Source organism: Moschus berezovskii, chromosome 15 (assembly GCF_049115385.1).
Source record: "Moschus berezovskii isolate FMDL1 chromosome 15, NW_MosBer_1.0, whole genome shotgun sequence".
In the NCBI taxonomy this organism is placed as follows: Eukaryota; Metazoa; Chordata; class Mammalia; order Artiodactyla; family Moschidae; genus Moschus; species Moschus berezovskii.
In genome coordinates this window covers 9671741-9686386 of record NC_142474.1, presented here as the reverse complement: position 1 = coordinate 9686386, position 14646 = coordinate 9671741, and the positions used below count along the sequence as shown (strand labels likewise).

The window sequence follows — 14646 nt, the reverse complement described above, 5'->3', positions numbered from 1 at the left end:
TGAAAGCCACGATCACAGAAAACTAACCAATCTGATCACAAGGACCTCAGCCTAGTCTAACTCAGTGAAACTATGAGCCATGCCGTGTAGGGCCGCCCAAGACGGACGGGTCATGGAGGAGAGTTCTGACAAAACGTGGTCTACTGAAGAAGGGCATGGCAAGCCACTTCAGCATTCTTGCCTTGAGAATCCCATGAATGGTATGAAAAGGCAGAAAGACAGGACACTGAAAGATGAACTCCCCAGGTTTGTAGGTGCCCAATATGCTGCTGGAGATCAGTGGAGAAATAACTCCAGAAAGAATGAAGAGATGGAGACAAAGCAAAAATAACACCCAGTTGTGGATGTGACTGGTGATGGAAGTAAAGTCCGATGCTGTAAACAGTAATATTGCATAAGAACCTGGAATGTTAGGGCCATGAATCAAGGCAAATTGGGAGTGGTCAACCAGGAGATGGCAAGAGTGAACATCGACATTTTATGAACCAGTGAACTATAATGGACTGGAATGGGTGAATTTAACTCAGCTGAAAAGGGGATAAGATCTAACACACTACTGATCAACTGTGTGCTGTGCTTAGTCACTCAGCGTTTCCAACTCTGCAAGCTGAGACCACGGATTGTAGCCCACCAGGCTCCTCTGTCCATGGGACTATTCAGGCAAGAATACCAGAGTGGGTTGCCATTTCCTTCTCCTGGGGATCTTCCCAACCCAGGGTTCAAACCTGAGTCTCCTGCATCGGAGGCAGATTCTTCACCCGCTGAGCCAACAGCACTGATCAATGATCCACTTTTGATTTGCTCTCATCCACTCACTGACCATCCATCATGTGCCATGCAGTGCTCCCTAGGAGCTGGGATTCTCCCTGAGTGGCCATACTGGAACAAAATTCCCCCTTTGGAATCATAAGCTGTGTTTCCCGTAAGACCCACAGGCTTAAGCAACTGTGAGAATCAATGATACTGGGCATTTGGCCCCAACAGGCAGAAGCAGAACCATGAGAGGTGGGGAACTTGCACACTGTCCAAGTCTGATCCCAGATCAACCCCTTCCTCCCTTCCCTCTTTGTCAGCTGTTCTGACCCCTCAGCTCGGGTACAGAAAGCTCAGTCAGCCCCCAGCTTTCCCACGAGGCTCTCCTGCAAGGCCACAAAGATGAGCCATCTCTGCCTCTCTTTAGCCCTTTTTGTCTTCCTGGACACCTGGTAAAACCAGGAACAGGTCCCAGGGAAAGCCCTGGCTCACTTCTCCTCCACAGGCTGGGGACAGGTGATGAGAGGAGTCCAAGGAAGGCACTGAGGTACAGGTGTGGGGTGGGTACAGCAAAAGCTCTCTGCATTTCCTCGGGTAAATTTAGCAGTTTTCATTTCAGGGACATTCCTTGACTCTCAAAATGTATCATTATGTGTTCTGCTTTGAAAAAAACAAAATCCCACCTGATTCTACCAGATAAGGGATCTCGTAACTGAGAGCCTATTCCTGGTCACTGCCTGGACCCTGATCCTACTGTAACGCCATAATGAAATCCAAATTTGACCCCTGTCTCTGTCCATGCCCCAGGCCACCTGAAATACTTGTATTTTCTGTATCAAAATCAGGAGATGAGTGAAGGTTGGGGCCTAAGATAGTGTCTGGATAGGACTGGATTCCACTGCCTGCCATCAGGTGATTAGAGGGTTAGGACTATCAAACCCAGTCCCTCTGGGGACAGGAAAGGGTACTGATATGGGTTCAGACATCAGTGGCCAAAGATTCAATCAAATGACCTGCATCCAACCCTCAATTAAAATCATCAACACTGGATTGTGCTGATCTTACTACTCACAGGATTTCTGACCTGGAGCAAGTCATCTGCAGTTTCATTTCCGGAACATGGGACCAGGTTACATGAGTTGTTTGAAAGAATTACCAGTCATGAATGTAAAGAGTTTACACATTTGTGGACAATGATGTCCACTTCCTACCAAAATGTTTTAGTCCAAAAGACTTTTCTACCTACATTTCCTCACCATCCCTCTAAAAAATTTATCTTTCAAATAATGATCTTTTCTGTGTAATGAAATTAATCAGAATGTTGAGTGAACACTGGGCTTCTTACCTTTGGAGACAAGTGTAGGAACAGCAGAAAATGCAGTACTTTTGAAGGTGCAAAGACTGTTCTTTCCAGGCTGGTATGATATAAATAAAAATTCAATGCACCTCATTTTGTTGTCCTGTCAGACTATTATTTAATTTTCCCTATCAGGATATGCAGTTATAGAGGAGACTCATAACTGTATAGACAGGTGAAAAAAAATAGAAGTGTTAATGGCTCAGTTGTGTCTGATCTTTGTGACCCCATGGACTGTAGCCCATCAGCTCTTCTGTCCATGGAATTCTCCAGGCAAGAATAGTGGATTGGTTAGCCATTCCCTTCTTGAGGGGATTTTCCTGACCCAGGGATTGAACCCAGGTCTCCTGCATTCCAGGCAATTTTTTCCATGGAGACATGAGGGAAGCTCTCTCTGTCTGTATGTGTATATATATACACACATACGCACACCAAAAGATATACCTTCTGGGACATAAAGCCTACATATTTGATAAATATTTATCAAGTAATCGAATCTCTCATGTCATACTCAAGCTAAGTACACAGTCATTGAAGAGTCTGGATATAATAAAATTCCTGTTAGTCTATTTGGTGATGAAGCCTCTCTCTCTCAACATCAATATCCCAGAAGGTATATTTCTTTGTTTAGGAAAACAGTTATAAACAAAATACAGTAAAATTATATGCCTTCTGAGACCACCAGACAATGAAGACATGGGAAAATCCTATGGCAGGGGATGATGAGTGACGTGAAGAGAGAGAGCGATGGGGATTCATGAGGCTTAGAGGGTCAGGGAAGCACTCTGGAATAAGGAGGCCTTGAGCAGAGGCTGCCAAAAATGAGCCCAGTGTGTTTGCCCAGCAGCCCAGCAGGGTGGCTGGAGCTGAGTGGGTGAGGGGAGGGGAGTGGAAGGGGATGAAGCAGAGAGGCCATGGGGGCAGGTCATGAGGAGCCTTGTAGAACATTATCAGAACCTGAATTTGACTCTGAGAGAGCTGGGGTGTCACTGAGAGACTGGTTATGGGAGCCATGTGATAGAACTCAAATTTTAAGAGGATCCCTGAGGCTGCCAACAAAGGTCCATCTAGTCAAAGCTTTGGTTTTTCCAGTAGTTATGTATGGATATGAGAGTTGGGCTGTAAAAAAGCTAAGCACTGAAGAATTGATATTTTTGAACTGTGGTATTGGAGAAGGCTCTTGAGAGTCCTTTGGACAGTAAGGAGATACAACCAGTCCATCCTAAAGGAGTTCAATCTTGAGTATTCATTGGAGAGACTGATATTGAAGCTGAAACTCCAATACTTTGGCCACCTGATGCGAAGAACTGACTCATTTGAAAAGACATGATGCTGGGAGTTTCCCTCATAGCTCAGTGGTAAAGAATCTGCCAGCAATGCAGGAGACTTGGGTTCGATTCCTGGGTAAGGAAGACCCCCTGGAGAAGGAAATGGCAACGCACTCCAGTATTCTTGCCTGGAGAATCCCATGGACAGAGGAGCCTGGCAGGCTACAGTCCATGGGGTCTCAAGAGTTGGACACGACTGAGTGACTTTCACCACTCACTGCTATGATGCTGGGAAAGATTAAAGGTGTGAGGAGAAGGGAAGGACAGGATGAGATGGTTGGATGGCATCACTGACTCAATGGAAATGACTCATCACTGACTCAATGGAGTTTGAATAGGCTCTGGGAGTTGGTGATGGACAGGGAAGCCTGGCGTGCGGGAGTCCATGGGTTCACAAAAAGTCTGACATGACTGACAGACTAAACTGACTGAACTGACCTACTGAGGCTGCAGAATGGAGAATGACCTCTACGGAGTGAAGGGCAGAGACAGAGGCCCCTGGGCAGGCTGCTGCAGTGGTCCAGTGAGCCACGGTGCAGTGTGTACCTGTGTCGTTCCTTGACTAGATCTTATTTCCTTAGCAGAACATATATGACTTGCTCTCTTAAGATTTTTGTGAGACTTCATCCCAAATCATGATTCATTCAATCTTTAGGCATTTGTGATGGATTCACCCTCCAGCCCTCACTCCTCCCTGAGGTGTGGGAGCAGGGAAAGAGGAAAGGTGGAAATGAAGATTGCCACTCCTCCAATCAAGTGTTGGTTACCCAGGCAACCAACTCTATTCTTGGTTTAGGCTGAGTGTTTACTAGTCATCTTCCTCACATGACAAAAGTCTTGTTTCTCTCATCTCTCAGGAAACTTCAGCAGCGTTAGGAACTCTGTGTCAGGAATAGGAAGAAGACCGAATTAATATTTCTTACATAAGTCACAGTATCAATATTCCCTCAATATTCCATTATTTCCATGCTCATGCTGTGATCAAAGTGAACACACTGGGTTACAGTCCAGGAGGACATCAACTTCCCCAGCTAAGTTCCTGCCTGGAGTAGAGTCTGGTAAAGAGTAAGTGTCCATGCAGTGGAGAAGCTGTGACAGTGGTTGCAGGAAGGTGACCTGTGTCACACCTGTCTTCTGAGCTAGGGGGTCAGGGCATTGAGGTCCAGGTGAGATGACACCCGCAGGAGGCTGAAAGGAGGACGTGGGCTCACACACTGAGATTCACTTATAGGTCCTGTGATTTGTCTCATCCACCCACTGACCGTCCATCACGTGCCATGCACTGCTCTAGGTCCTGGGATGTTCCCCGAGTGAACATACTGAAATCATGATCTGTATTGACAGGAGACCCGCAGGCATAGTCATGTCTAGGTTCTGCTCTTACTGGACTTTTGGCCCCTGCAGAAAGATGCAGGAGGCATGGTTAGGAGCGAGATTACGCAATAAACAGGACTGACCCAGCTCCTCCCCTCCCTCATTCTCCTCCTCATCGCCTGATCCCACCCCTCAGCCAGGACATTAAAAGCTCAGTCCGTCCCCAGCATCCTCAGGAGCCCTCCTGCAAGGCCACAAAGATGAACTGCCTCTGCCTCTCTGCAGCCCTTCTCTCCCTCCTGGTTATCCTGGTAGATGGCTCTCCGGTGTATGAACACCGTTCCCTGGACCAAGGTATGTCTGGACTCACCTTTCCTCTAGAGGTTCTCATGAAATTAGGAGAGTCCATAGAAGGGTTGGGGGAGGGGATCAGTGGTGGGGTGGGTGTTGCCAACCCTCTCTGGATTTCTCCCGTCAAGTTGGGCAGGATTTTGTTGTTTGGCGTTGGCTGCCTTGGTGATCCTTGATATGTGAGGATATTCTCTAGTCACAAGGGCTACTCTATGGTTGCGATGTGTGGCCTTCTCATTGGTGTGGCTTCTCTTGTTGCAGAGCAGGGACTCTAGGCATCTGGACTCAGTAGTTGAGGTTCACATGTTCCCTTGAGGCACCGTGGAATTTTCTCACACTAGGGACTGAATCCACGTCCCCTGAATTGGCAGGCGGATTCTTAACTGCTGAACCACCAGGGAAGTTGGAAGTTGCAAGCTTTTAACTCCACTGACATTATGATGTGCATGAGGAGATACATTAAAATTCATATATATAAAGATAAATAATCCCACCTAACTATACCAGATCAGGGACCCTATTTGTGAGACTATCTAATCCTGGTCCTGCCTTGTCCATGAACCACACTGTAGTGTAGTAATAAAAAGATCCATATTTGATCCTTCTTATGATATGGCCCAGGCCTCCTAAACTCTTGGAATTTACTGATTTTAGTGGTTATGAGATGAGTCACTAAAGGTGACTCAGGGTACCTTAAGAATGGGGCTGGTCTCTAAGAAACCTCAAATACCTCTTTAAAGGTTACAGTTTTCACCACCTCTCATTCCAGCACTCTGAGCTAAGGGGCGGGAACAGAGAGTGAGAAAAATCACCCATGGCCGATTAGCCAACCAATATGCTTGTTTAGCAAAACCTGGAAAGAAATACAGAAATGTTGGCATTCAGAGAGCTAGCAGGTGGGTGAATGCAGGAGGATGGTGCGGTGGTGCTGTGCTCACTGGTGCATGGGGGCTGGGCACACCTCTCTCCCCCTCTGCCCTACACATCTCCTCCCTTTGTTGCCTTGAGCTTTATTTCGTATATTTTTCTGAGGACAGTAAGTAAGGCTTTTCCTAAGTCCAGCCTCCGGTTTTATTGAATTGTTGAATGTGAAGGTGGGGTCATGGATGCCCCATTTTTAGCCATTTAGTCACAAGCATGAGTGACTCGGGACCTCATGGCTGGCATCTAAACCAAGGATAGTCTTGAGCCCTCAACCCGCACAATCTGCATTAACTCCATGGATTGGAATCAGAAGCAAATGGACTTGTTGGACAACCAGTGGGTGTTTGGGGAATTGGTTGCTGTTGGTAGAGACACCACATATCTGATGTCAGGGAAACCTAGGCAAACCTAGACTCACTGTGCCCTGTGATTTGGGGCTCAGGTGATGCTCCAGAAAAAGGGAGAAATGAAAGTACATGTTACAACCAGAAACTGTTCTCACTTATCTGTATTTTCAGAGTTCCTGGGAGAATGAGGGAGTGTATCAAATGGGTTGTGACACGCTAACTTGTCCTGGCCCTGCCACCTACATGCCACGTCCTGGGGCAAGTCATCTGCAATTTTCTCATTGGAATAGGTTGCATGGGTTTTTGAACAGATTACCAGTCATATATATAAGGGAGATGAATCAGATATCATGGTGAATTTAGTGCATTTTCCAACAAGATGTGTTAATCTGAAAACAATTTCTCTACCTACTTGTTTTTGGCAAGAAAGAATATTTAGGTATCAAATAATTTTTATTCTTCTATTATAAAAAATAACCAGAAATACCTGGGATGAATGAGCAGAGCCACTGTAGGGGAAGAATGAATCACAGCCCTGTGTGAGTTGGCTCCTTGGACCAAGGTTGACAACAATGTTAGTAAAGTCTCCAGGTCCTTCCCCTTGTCCCCTTCTGATTATTATTCTGTTATTCACATGTGTCTCCTCCCTTGTCCACTGATGACTATTATTTTATGATCCATATTTGATCCTTAGTTCATGTCCCACATCTCCAGAAACTCTTGGAATTTGCTGTCTTTCACAGGTCTGGAGACAAGCCTTACAAGGGGACCTGAGAAGCTTGTAGTATCATCTGTGGTTAAAGAAATCGTCGATGATGTGATTATAGGTTTGAACTTTCTGAATCTCTTGGGAGAAAAGAGGACACTGAGACAGAACAGCCACCACTGGACAGTGAATCAATCAGTGTGTCTGTTTAGTGAAACTGCGATAAAAATCTACAGATACAGGCATTCTGAGAGATTTTGGGGTGGTCACACATGATGGTGATGTGAGGGTCCTGTGCTCTTTAGGGCTTGGAGGCTCCCCGTACATCCATTTCCACTTTGCCCTGCACGTCTCACTTACTCCACTGTCCTTAGATTTTCCTTCACAACAACAATGTGAGATCAGTATATAAGTGGCTGACCTGAGTTGGTCATCAGATCTATTGAGTTATTGAACATGGAGTTTCAATAACTGGAACTTCCCAGTTTTAGCCACTTTGTCAAATCATGAATGACTCGGGACAGCATGGTTGGCATCTGAGGACAGATTTAGCCCTCAACACGCGGAGTCTGTACCAACTCCCTCAATTTTATGTCAGAAGTAAATTGACTTGCTGGACACTTAGTGGGTGTTTGGGGAATTGGATGTTGTTTCTAGAGACACCATGTATCTGGTGTCAGGGAAACCCAGACTCACTCTCCCTGAGCTTTGGGAGCTCAGTGAGTCCTGAGGACAGGGGAGTAATGAAAGTAGGACACTGCACCCAGAAGCTCTCAGCAGTTATTGGTATTTTCAGAGTTCCTGGCAGAACAGGATAGTGTAACAAATGGGTTATAGCAGGGATGTATCTTGTCCTGACCCTGCCACCCACATGCCATGTGTCCTGCGGCAAGTCATCTACAACTTCCTCTTCTGAACAGCAGGTACATGCCACTTGATTTCTTTGAACATAGTGCCAGCCACAGATATAAAGAGTTTATTCACATTTCTTGGCCAATTTTGGTTAATTTCCACCAGGATATGTTCATTTGAAAAGATTTCTCTACCTACTTGCGTGGGACGAGAAAGAACCTTTATGCATCACAATGATTATCCTTGTACAATAAAAATTAATTAGAAAGACCTGGGACCACTTAGCTGCTTGGAATGCGTGAGACACAGCCCTTGTGTGGCTGGCTCATGGAACCAGGGCTGATACAATATTAGCAAAGTCTCCAGGCCTCTTCCCTTGTCCACTTTGGCATCAATTTATTTTCCATATTTGAATCTCATCCTGGCTTATGGGCCAAGACTTCTACAAATTTTGGAATTTTTTTCTTTCATAGGTACCAAAATTATCTGCAAGGCATGCAAGATCATAAGAAAAGCGGCTGAAACATTCAAAAAATGCCTTGAAGGTTTGAACTTTCTGCACCTGTGGGGAGAGGGGATGGCACTGAAACTGAAATCAGTTACTACTGGTCGAGGATTCAATAGATATCCCTATTTAGTGAAACTTCAATAAAAATCCATAGATATTGGCTCACAGAGCTTATGAGATGGGAACAAATTGTGGTGAGGTGAGGGTGCTGTGCTCACCAGGGCACAGAGGCTCTGCTCACCTCCACTCCCACTTTGCCCTAAACATCTCCTCCATTTCACTTTTTCTCAGATTTAATCCTATACATTAATCTGAGAACAGTGCTTAAAAATTTTCCTGAGTTTGGTCGCTGGTTCGATTGAGGTATTGTGCATGGAGGTGGGGTCATAGAAACTCTCACTTTTAGTCGCTTGGTCAGAATCATAAGTGACTTGAGACCACATGGCTGGCATCTGAAGTCAGGACAGCCTGGATCCCTCAACCTGTGGCACTGGCACTAACTCCACAGATATGGTATCAGAAGCCAATGGACAGAGGGCTGCCCGGTTGGTATTGGGAATTGGATGGTGTTGGTGGAGAAACAACATATTTGGTGTCAGGAAAATATCCAGACTCACTGTCCTCTGTAATTTGAGGGCTCAGGTGAGGCTTGGGGAGAAGTGAGTAGTGAAAGTAGGACACTGCACCCAGAAACTCTTACCAGTTCTCTGTATTGTTGAGTTCCTAGCAGAATCAATACTGTATCAAATGGGTTGTGACATGACAGTATCTTGTCCTGACCAGGCCACTCACATGCTTGTGTGCGGGGGAAAGTCATCTGCAGTTTCCTCATCTAAACAGGGGAAACATGGTCCATGAGTTATTTGAACAGATGATGAATCTTGAATAGAAAGAGTTTATTCATGTCACAGCCAGATTTGTCCATTTTCCACCACAATGTGTTAATCTGAAAAAAATTTCTCTACCTTCTTGATTTGGCCAAGTAAAAATATTTCTTTATCAAATAATGATTATTCCTCTATTATTAAAACTAATTGAAAGATGTTGGCCTATGGAGGAGAGCAACTGCTGGAAAAGCAAGAAACAGCCCTTGTGTGGTGGTAGGCTGTGAGGCCAAGGCTGATACAACATTACTAAAGTCTCAGGCCTTTTCCCTTGTCCTTTTTTGAGCCTTATTTTCTTATCCATGGTTGATCCTTTTCCTGAAACTCTTGAAATTTTCTCTTTTTCATAGGTGAGGAGTTGATTTCCTTAAGGCAACTTGAGAACCGTACACTACAGGAGTTCCCAACACATATACTCAAAGAGGAGAATAAAGGTTTGTACTTTCTGCACCTCTGGGGAGAGGGACCTCTACACTTTAGACATTTGGTCATAAGCCTAAGCTGGTCGGGACCCTGCGGCTGGTACTAAAGTGAGGACAGTCATGATCCTTCAACGGGTGGGATATGCACTAACTGCACAGATTTCGTATCAGATATCAATTGACTGGGGGACGCCCATTGCGGGTGTCTGGGGAACTGGTTGATGTTGGTGGAGACACCACATACTTGGTGATAGGGTAAACACGAGCTCACTGTCTCCTGCGATTTAAGAGCTTAGATGAGACCCGGGGACAGGGAAGTAATGAAAGTAGAACACGGCACCCAGAAAATCTTACCATGAAAGTGGAGTGTTAGTTGCACAGTCATGTCTGACTCTTTGCCACCCCATGGACTGAAGGCCACAGGCTCCTCTGCCTGAATACTGCAGTGGGTTGCCATGCCCTTCTCCAGGGATCTTTCCAACCCAGGATCAAACCCGGGTCTCCTGCGTTGCAGGCAGGTTCTCTACCATCTGAACCACCTGGGAAACTGGAAACTCTTACAAGTAAACTATATTTTTAGAATTCCTGGTAGAATCAGGTATTGTATCAGATGGGTTGTGACATCACAGTTACTTGTCCTGACCCTACCACCCACATTCTCTGTGTCCTGGGGTAAGCCATCTGCAGTTTGTTCATCTGAACAGAGAAAACATGTTACATGGGTTCTCTGAACAGATTACCAGTCATGAATATAAAGAATCTATTCACATTTCATGACCAGTTTTGTCCATTTTCCACCAATGTGTTAATCTGAAGAACTTTATCCTTTGATCTCCTTTGGGCAAGAAAACATATTGAGGTGTCAAATAATGATTCCTTTATTATTAGAATAATCAGAAAGACCTGGGACCACTGAGCAGCAACTGCGGGAGCACAAGAAATATAGTGCTTGTGTGGTTTGGCTCATGGGAATAAGGCTGAGACAATAAGAGTATAGTCTCCAGACCTTTTCCCTTGTTCTCTTTTGACTGAGTTTATTATTCATATTTGATCCATATTTGATCCTTGTCCTGGTTCATTGCCCAGGCCTCCTGAAACTCTTGGCATTTACTTTCTTTGCTAGGTAATGAGAGCACTCAGGGAAAGCAACCCAGGAACCTTCAGGTGCAGGCTCTGAACTTATGATTAATCAGCAATAGAGACTGATTCAGTCAATATGGTTATTTATTGAAAACTTCCATAAATATCCATAAGTATTTGGGTTCAGAGGTTTCGGAGTTAAAGATCACCGGGACACATTATTTTATTATCCTCTCAGCAGATTGGATGTTAGAGGGAGATTGACCATTGTGTTGATGTGCCCCATCATCACAGTGATTTTGTACTAAAAGGAATTCAGTTATACCCATTCTATTTGATGACCTTGCACTTGTGGAAAGAATGAAAATGGGAGTTAGGAAGTCCTTACAAAGCACTGTTCTTGGGGATCAGGACACAGCTGTCAAAAAAATACGACAAAATAAATTGCCTTCTAGGAGGGAGACTTAAAAATAGCAAAGGCTGAAATCTTACGGTAGGTTATCAATTTCTTGAAGGTAGAGAATGAAGCAGAGAAAGGATGCTGTGCTTTTTCTCTAAAGGGTCAGGGAAACCCTCTGTGATAAGAAGGTACTGAGCAGAACTGCCGAGTAACTTGCCTGGTTACTCCTTCCTGCTGTGTTTGAGCAGGAGCCAGGACCATGGTGGCTGGAGCTGAGTTGGTTTAGGGGAGGGGAAAGAAGTGGAAAAGGATGAGGCATAGAGGTCATGGGAGCAGGTTGTGAGGAGCCCTGCAGGGCTTTTTAAGAACCAGAATTTCACTATGAGAAAAAGGGGACTCATGAGGAATTGGTCTCCAGGGAGCCGTGGGATCAGTCAGTCAGTTCAGTCGTGTCCTTCTCTTTGCGACCCCATGAATCACAGCACGCCAGGCCTCCCTGTCCATCACCAACTCCCAGAGTTCACTCAAACTCATGTCCACAGAGTTGGTGATGCCATCCAGCCATCTCATTCTCTGTCGTCCCCATCTCCTCCCGCCCTCGATCCCTCCCAGCATCAGAGTCTTTTCCAGTGAGTCATAAGGTGGTCACAATATTGGAGCTTCAGCTTCAGCATCAGTCCTTCCAATGAACACCCAGGACTGATCTCCCTTAGAATGGACTGGTTGGATCTCCTTGCAGTCCAAGGGACTCTCAAGAGTGGGATGCTGCTGCTAAGTCACTTCAGTCGTGTCCGACTCTGTGTGACCCCATAGACGGAAGCCCACCAGGCTCCCCCATCCCTGGGATTCTCCAGGCAAGAACACTGGAGTGGGCTGCCATTTCCTTCTCCAATGTGTGAGAGTGGGATAGGACTGAATAATAACAGAATCCCTGAGGCTGCAGTGCATAGAGTGTCCTTTAGGGGGCAAGGAGCAGAGACAGCGCCCCACTGACAGGCTGCTGCAGCGGTCCACATGGAGTGAATATTCATGTGTGTATGCATATCCTTGTTCCCTGGGTGAATCCCAGATCTCTCGAATAACATAAATGTCTTGCTCTGTTGAAGTTTCTATGGAGGCTTCATTACCTAGTCATGATGCATTAAATCATTAGCCATTGGCGATTGTTCAACAGACAGATCCATTACCCTCCCTGAGGTTGAGGGAAGGCAAGGAGATTGTGGAAGAAAGACCATGGGGGAGGGTGGGAATGAAAGTTTTCACCCTCCTGTAGGCAGTCCTTTCCGGTGCAGTATCAGAGCCCATTCTGGGCTTATGAGGGTCTTTTCAAACTCACCAACTTCACATACCAAAAGACACTTTTACTATTCTCATCATATAAGAAATACCAAGATTTTTAGGAAAAGTGCCAGGAAAATGATGAAAAAAGAAATATGTTATTTCTTCTTAGAATCACAATATCATTAGTATCAATATTCATTTTATAGAATCCCTGTGAGGTAACCAAAGTAAACTCAGTGTTACATTTTCTTCATGCCTTTTCCCATTATAGCATGATTCCTTCACCATTGTTATTAATGGTGAAAAGTTTTTTACCACGCACTTAAGCAAAGAGAATATTAATAGTATTATAAAGCTCTGTTATCCAGACCCGTTAATTATTGACATATAGGGAATAATTTTTACCTTTGTCCTCTTTTTGTTGTTGTAGTTTGGTTTTTTTCTTTTTTGAGCATTTATGTATTTGTTTGTGTGGGCTGCTTCTTATTTGTGGGTCCCAGACTCAGTAGTTATGGCCTGTCCACTCCGAGCCTATAGCATTTGGGATTTTAATTCCTTGACAAGGGATTGAAGATAGGACTCCTTTGCTGGAAGGCAAATTCTTAACCACTGAACCACCTTGGAAGTCTTTGGAAGTTTTAAGGCTATTCAAAGGCATTATACCAATTTTTCTTAAAATACTTCATGAGGAGATTTACGTTTGTACATGATTACTATAACATGTCACACTTAGCAACCTTCATAATTCTGTCCCAGAAAGGAAAGGAGGTTTTCAATTGGGCATTTCAATTTGACCATCCCCCACAACCCTAACATTCTCTATTCCAAACAAACTGGAGGTTCTAGTTGTTGGCCTTCTACGGAGCTGTGATGACCATCCTCATACCTGAGCCATTGCCCTCTCATTCCAGCAGATTCTCAGCCTGCCTTCTGCCTGGAGCCTAAGTTAGCTGGTTCCTGCAAGAACAAGACAGCCAGGTACTTCTACAATGCCAAGACCGGGTGCTGCGAGCCGTTTGTTTATGGTGGCTGCGAAGGGAACAAAAACAACTTCAACACGATAGAGGACTGCTTAAAGTCCTGCTGTCCCGACTGCATGAAGACATGCTGCACACTGAAAGAGTCCCAGCGGTAAGACAGGGGCGGGGCACAGGAGGAGGGGAGGGGCTGGGGAAAGGGGCGGAGCTCAGGGGCCGCACACCATTCACCCGGCACGGCGTCTTCCTCCTCACTGCTGCCAGGAGAAGAGGCCGCAGTGTCCTGAGAAACCACACGCTGAGCGAGTTCTCCAGGGAGAGAACGGCAGAAGGTCAACCCCAGAGGCCTCTTTGTGGTCATCTCAGCCTGATGACACGCTCCCCTTTCTCAGCTGGGAACACTGATTCAGCCACCCTCCAGGGCAGGTCTGCAGTGCTCCTGAGTGCCCCACGTAGGCTTGGAAAACTCACTTCCCTCTTGTAGGTCATTTGGGTCATGGGTACTACAGTTCCATATTTTTTGGAAAGTTTATGCTCTGTCAAGATGACCAGTGTCCAGGTCTGGGGCCACAGTGATGGCACTCAACAAGTTCCTTTCTTTTTGCAGAGGACATGTGAAGAGTGGTCCCTGAAACTCTGAAGTCCAAGGAAGACCCTTGCAGGGCTGGGCTGTGGCTGCTTCTGAAACAGTTCCATCTCCTCACAGTCCTTCTCTCCCCGACCATCCTCAGTAGAACCTGCCTATTTCCTTTCCTCTATTGGTCAACATGTCTAATTCTGTCTCGTCCAGCTGGTTCTCAGCACCATGAGAGCTTGTCTCCCCTGAACCCCTAGCACTTCACACAGTTCCTGACACCAATGAGACAGTTTATAATTACTTGAGGAAAGAAGGAAGGAGTGTAGGATCACATTCCTCATGACCAGATTAAGCACAAGGCTGCGGTGTAACACAGGGTTTTTGTTTTCACCCCCATCCTCACGGCATCCTCACCTTCAAGCCATCCCCACAATCACTGCTCTCCTTCTGGGTGGCCAAGAGGAATTTCCAGCATTCAGTTCTCATTGTCAGTAATGAGAGAAGGGTTTGGGATAAAGAAGCCTCTTTACTTCACAATGATGCTGTGATTTTCCTTTCTGTAGCTTCAAACACTGTGGCTTATAT

General features: G+C 45.5%; 1 protein-coding gene across 1 annotated transcript; it reads left to right on the top strand.

Annotated features, from left to right (window-relative positions):
• Window positions 1–5012: 5012 nt before the first annotated feature.
• LOC148775334 (trophoblast Kunitz domain protein 1-like) lies at window positions 5013–14116 on the top strand. Its single transcript, XM_088844344.1, has 6 exons — window positions 5013–5106; window positions 7118–7201; window positions 8406–8477; window positions 9675–9758; window positions 13422–13638; window positions 14092–14116. The coding sequence occupies exons 1-6, from the start codon at window positions 5013–5015 to the stop codon at window positions 14114–14116; spliced, it is 576 nt and encodes a 191-aa protein (XP_088700470.1).
• The last annotated feature ends 530 nt before the right edge of the window (window positions 14117–14646 follow it).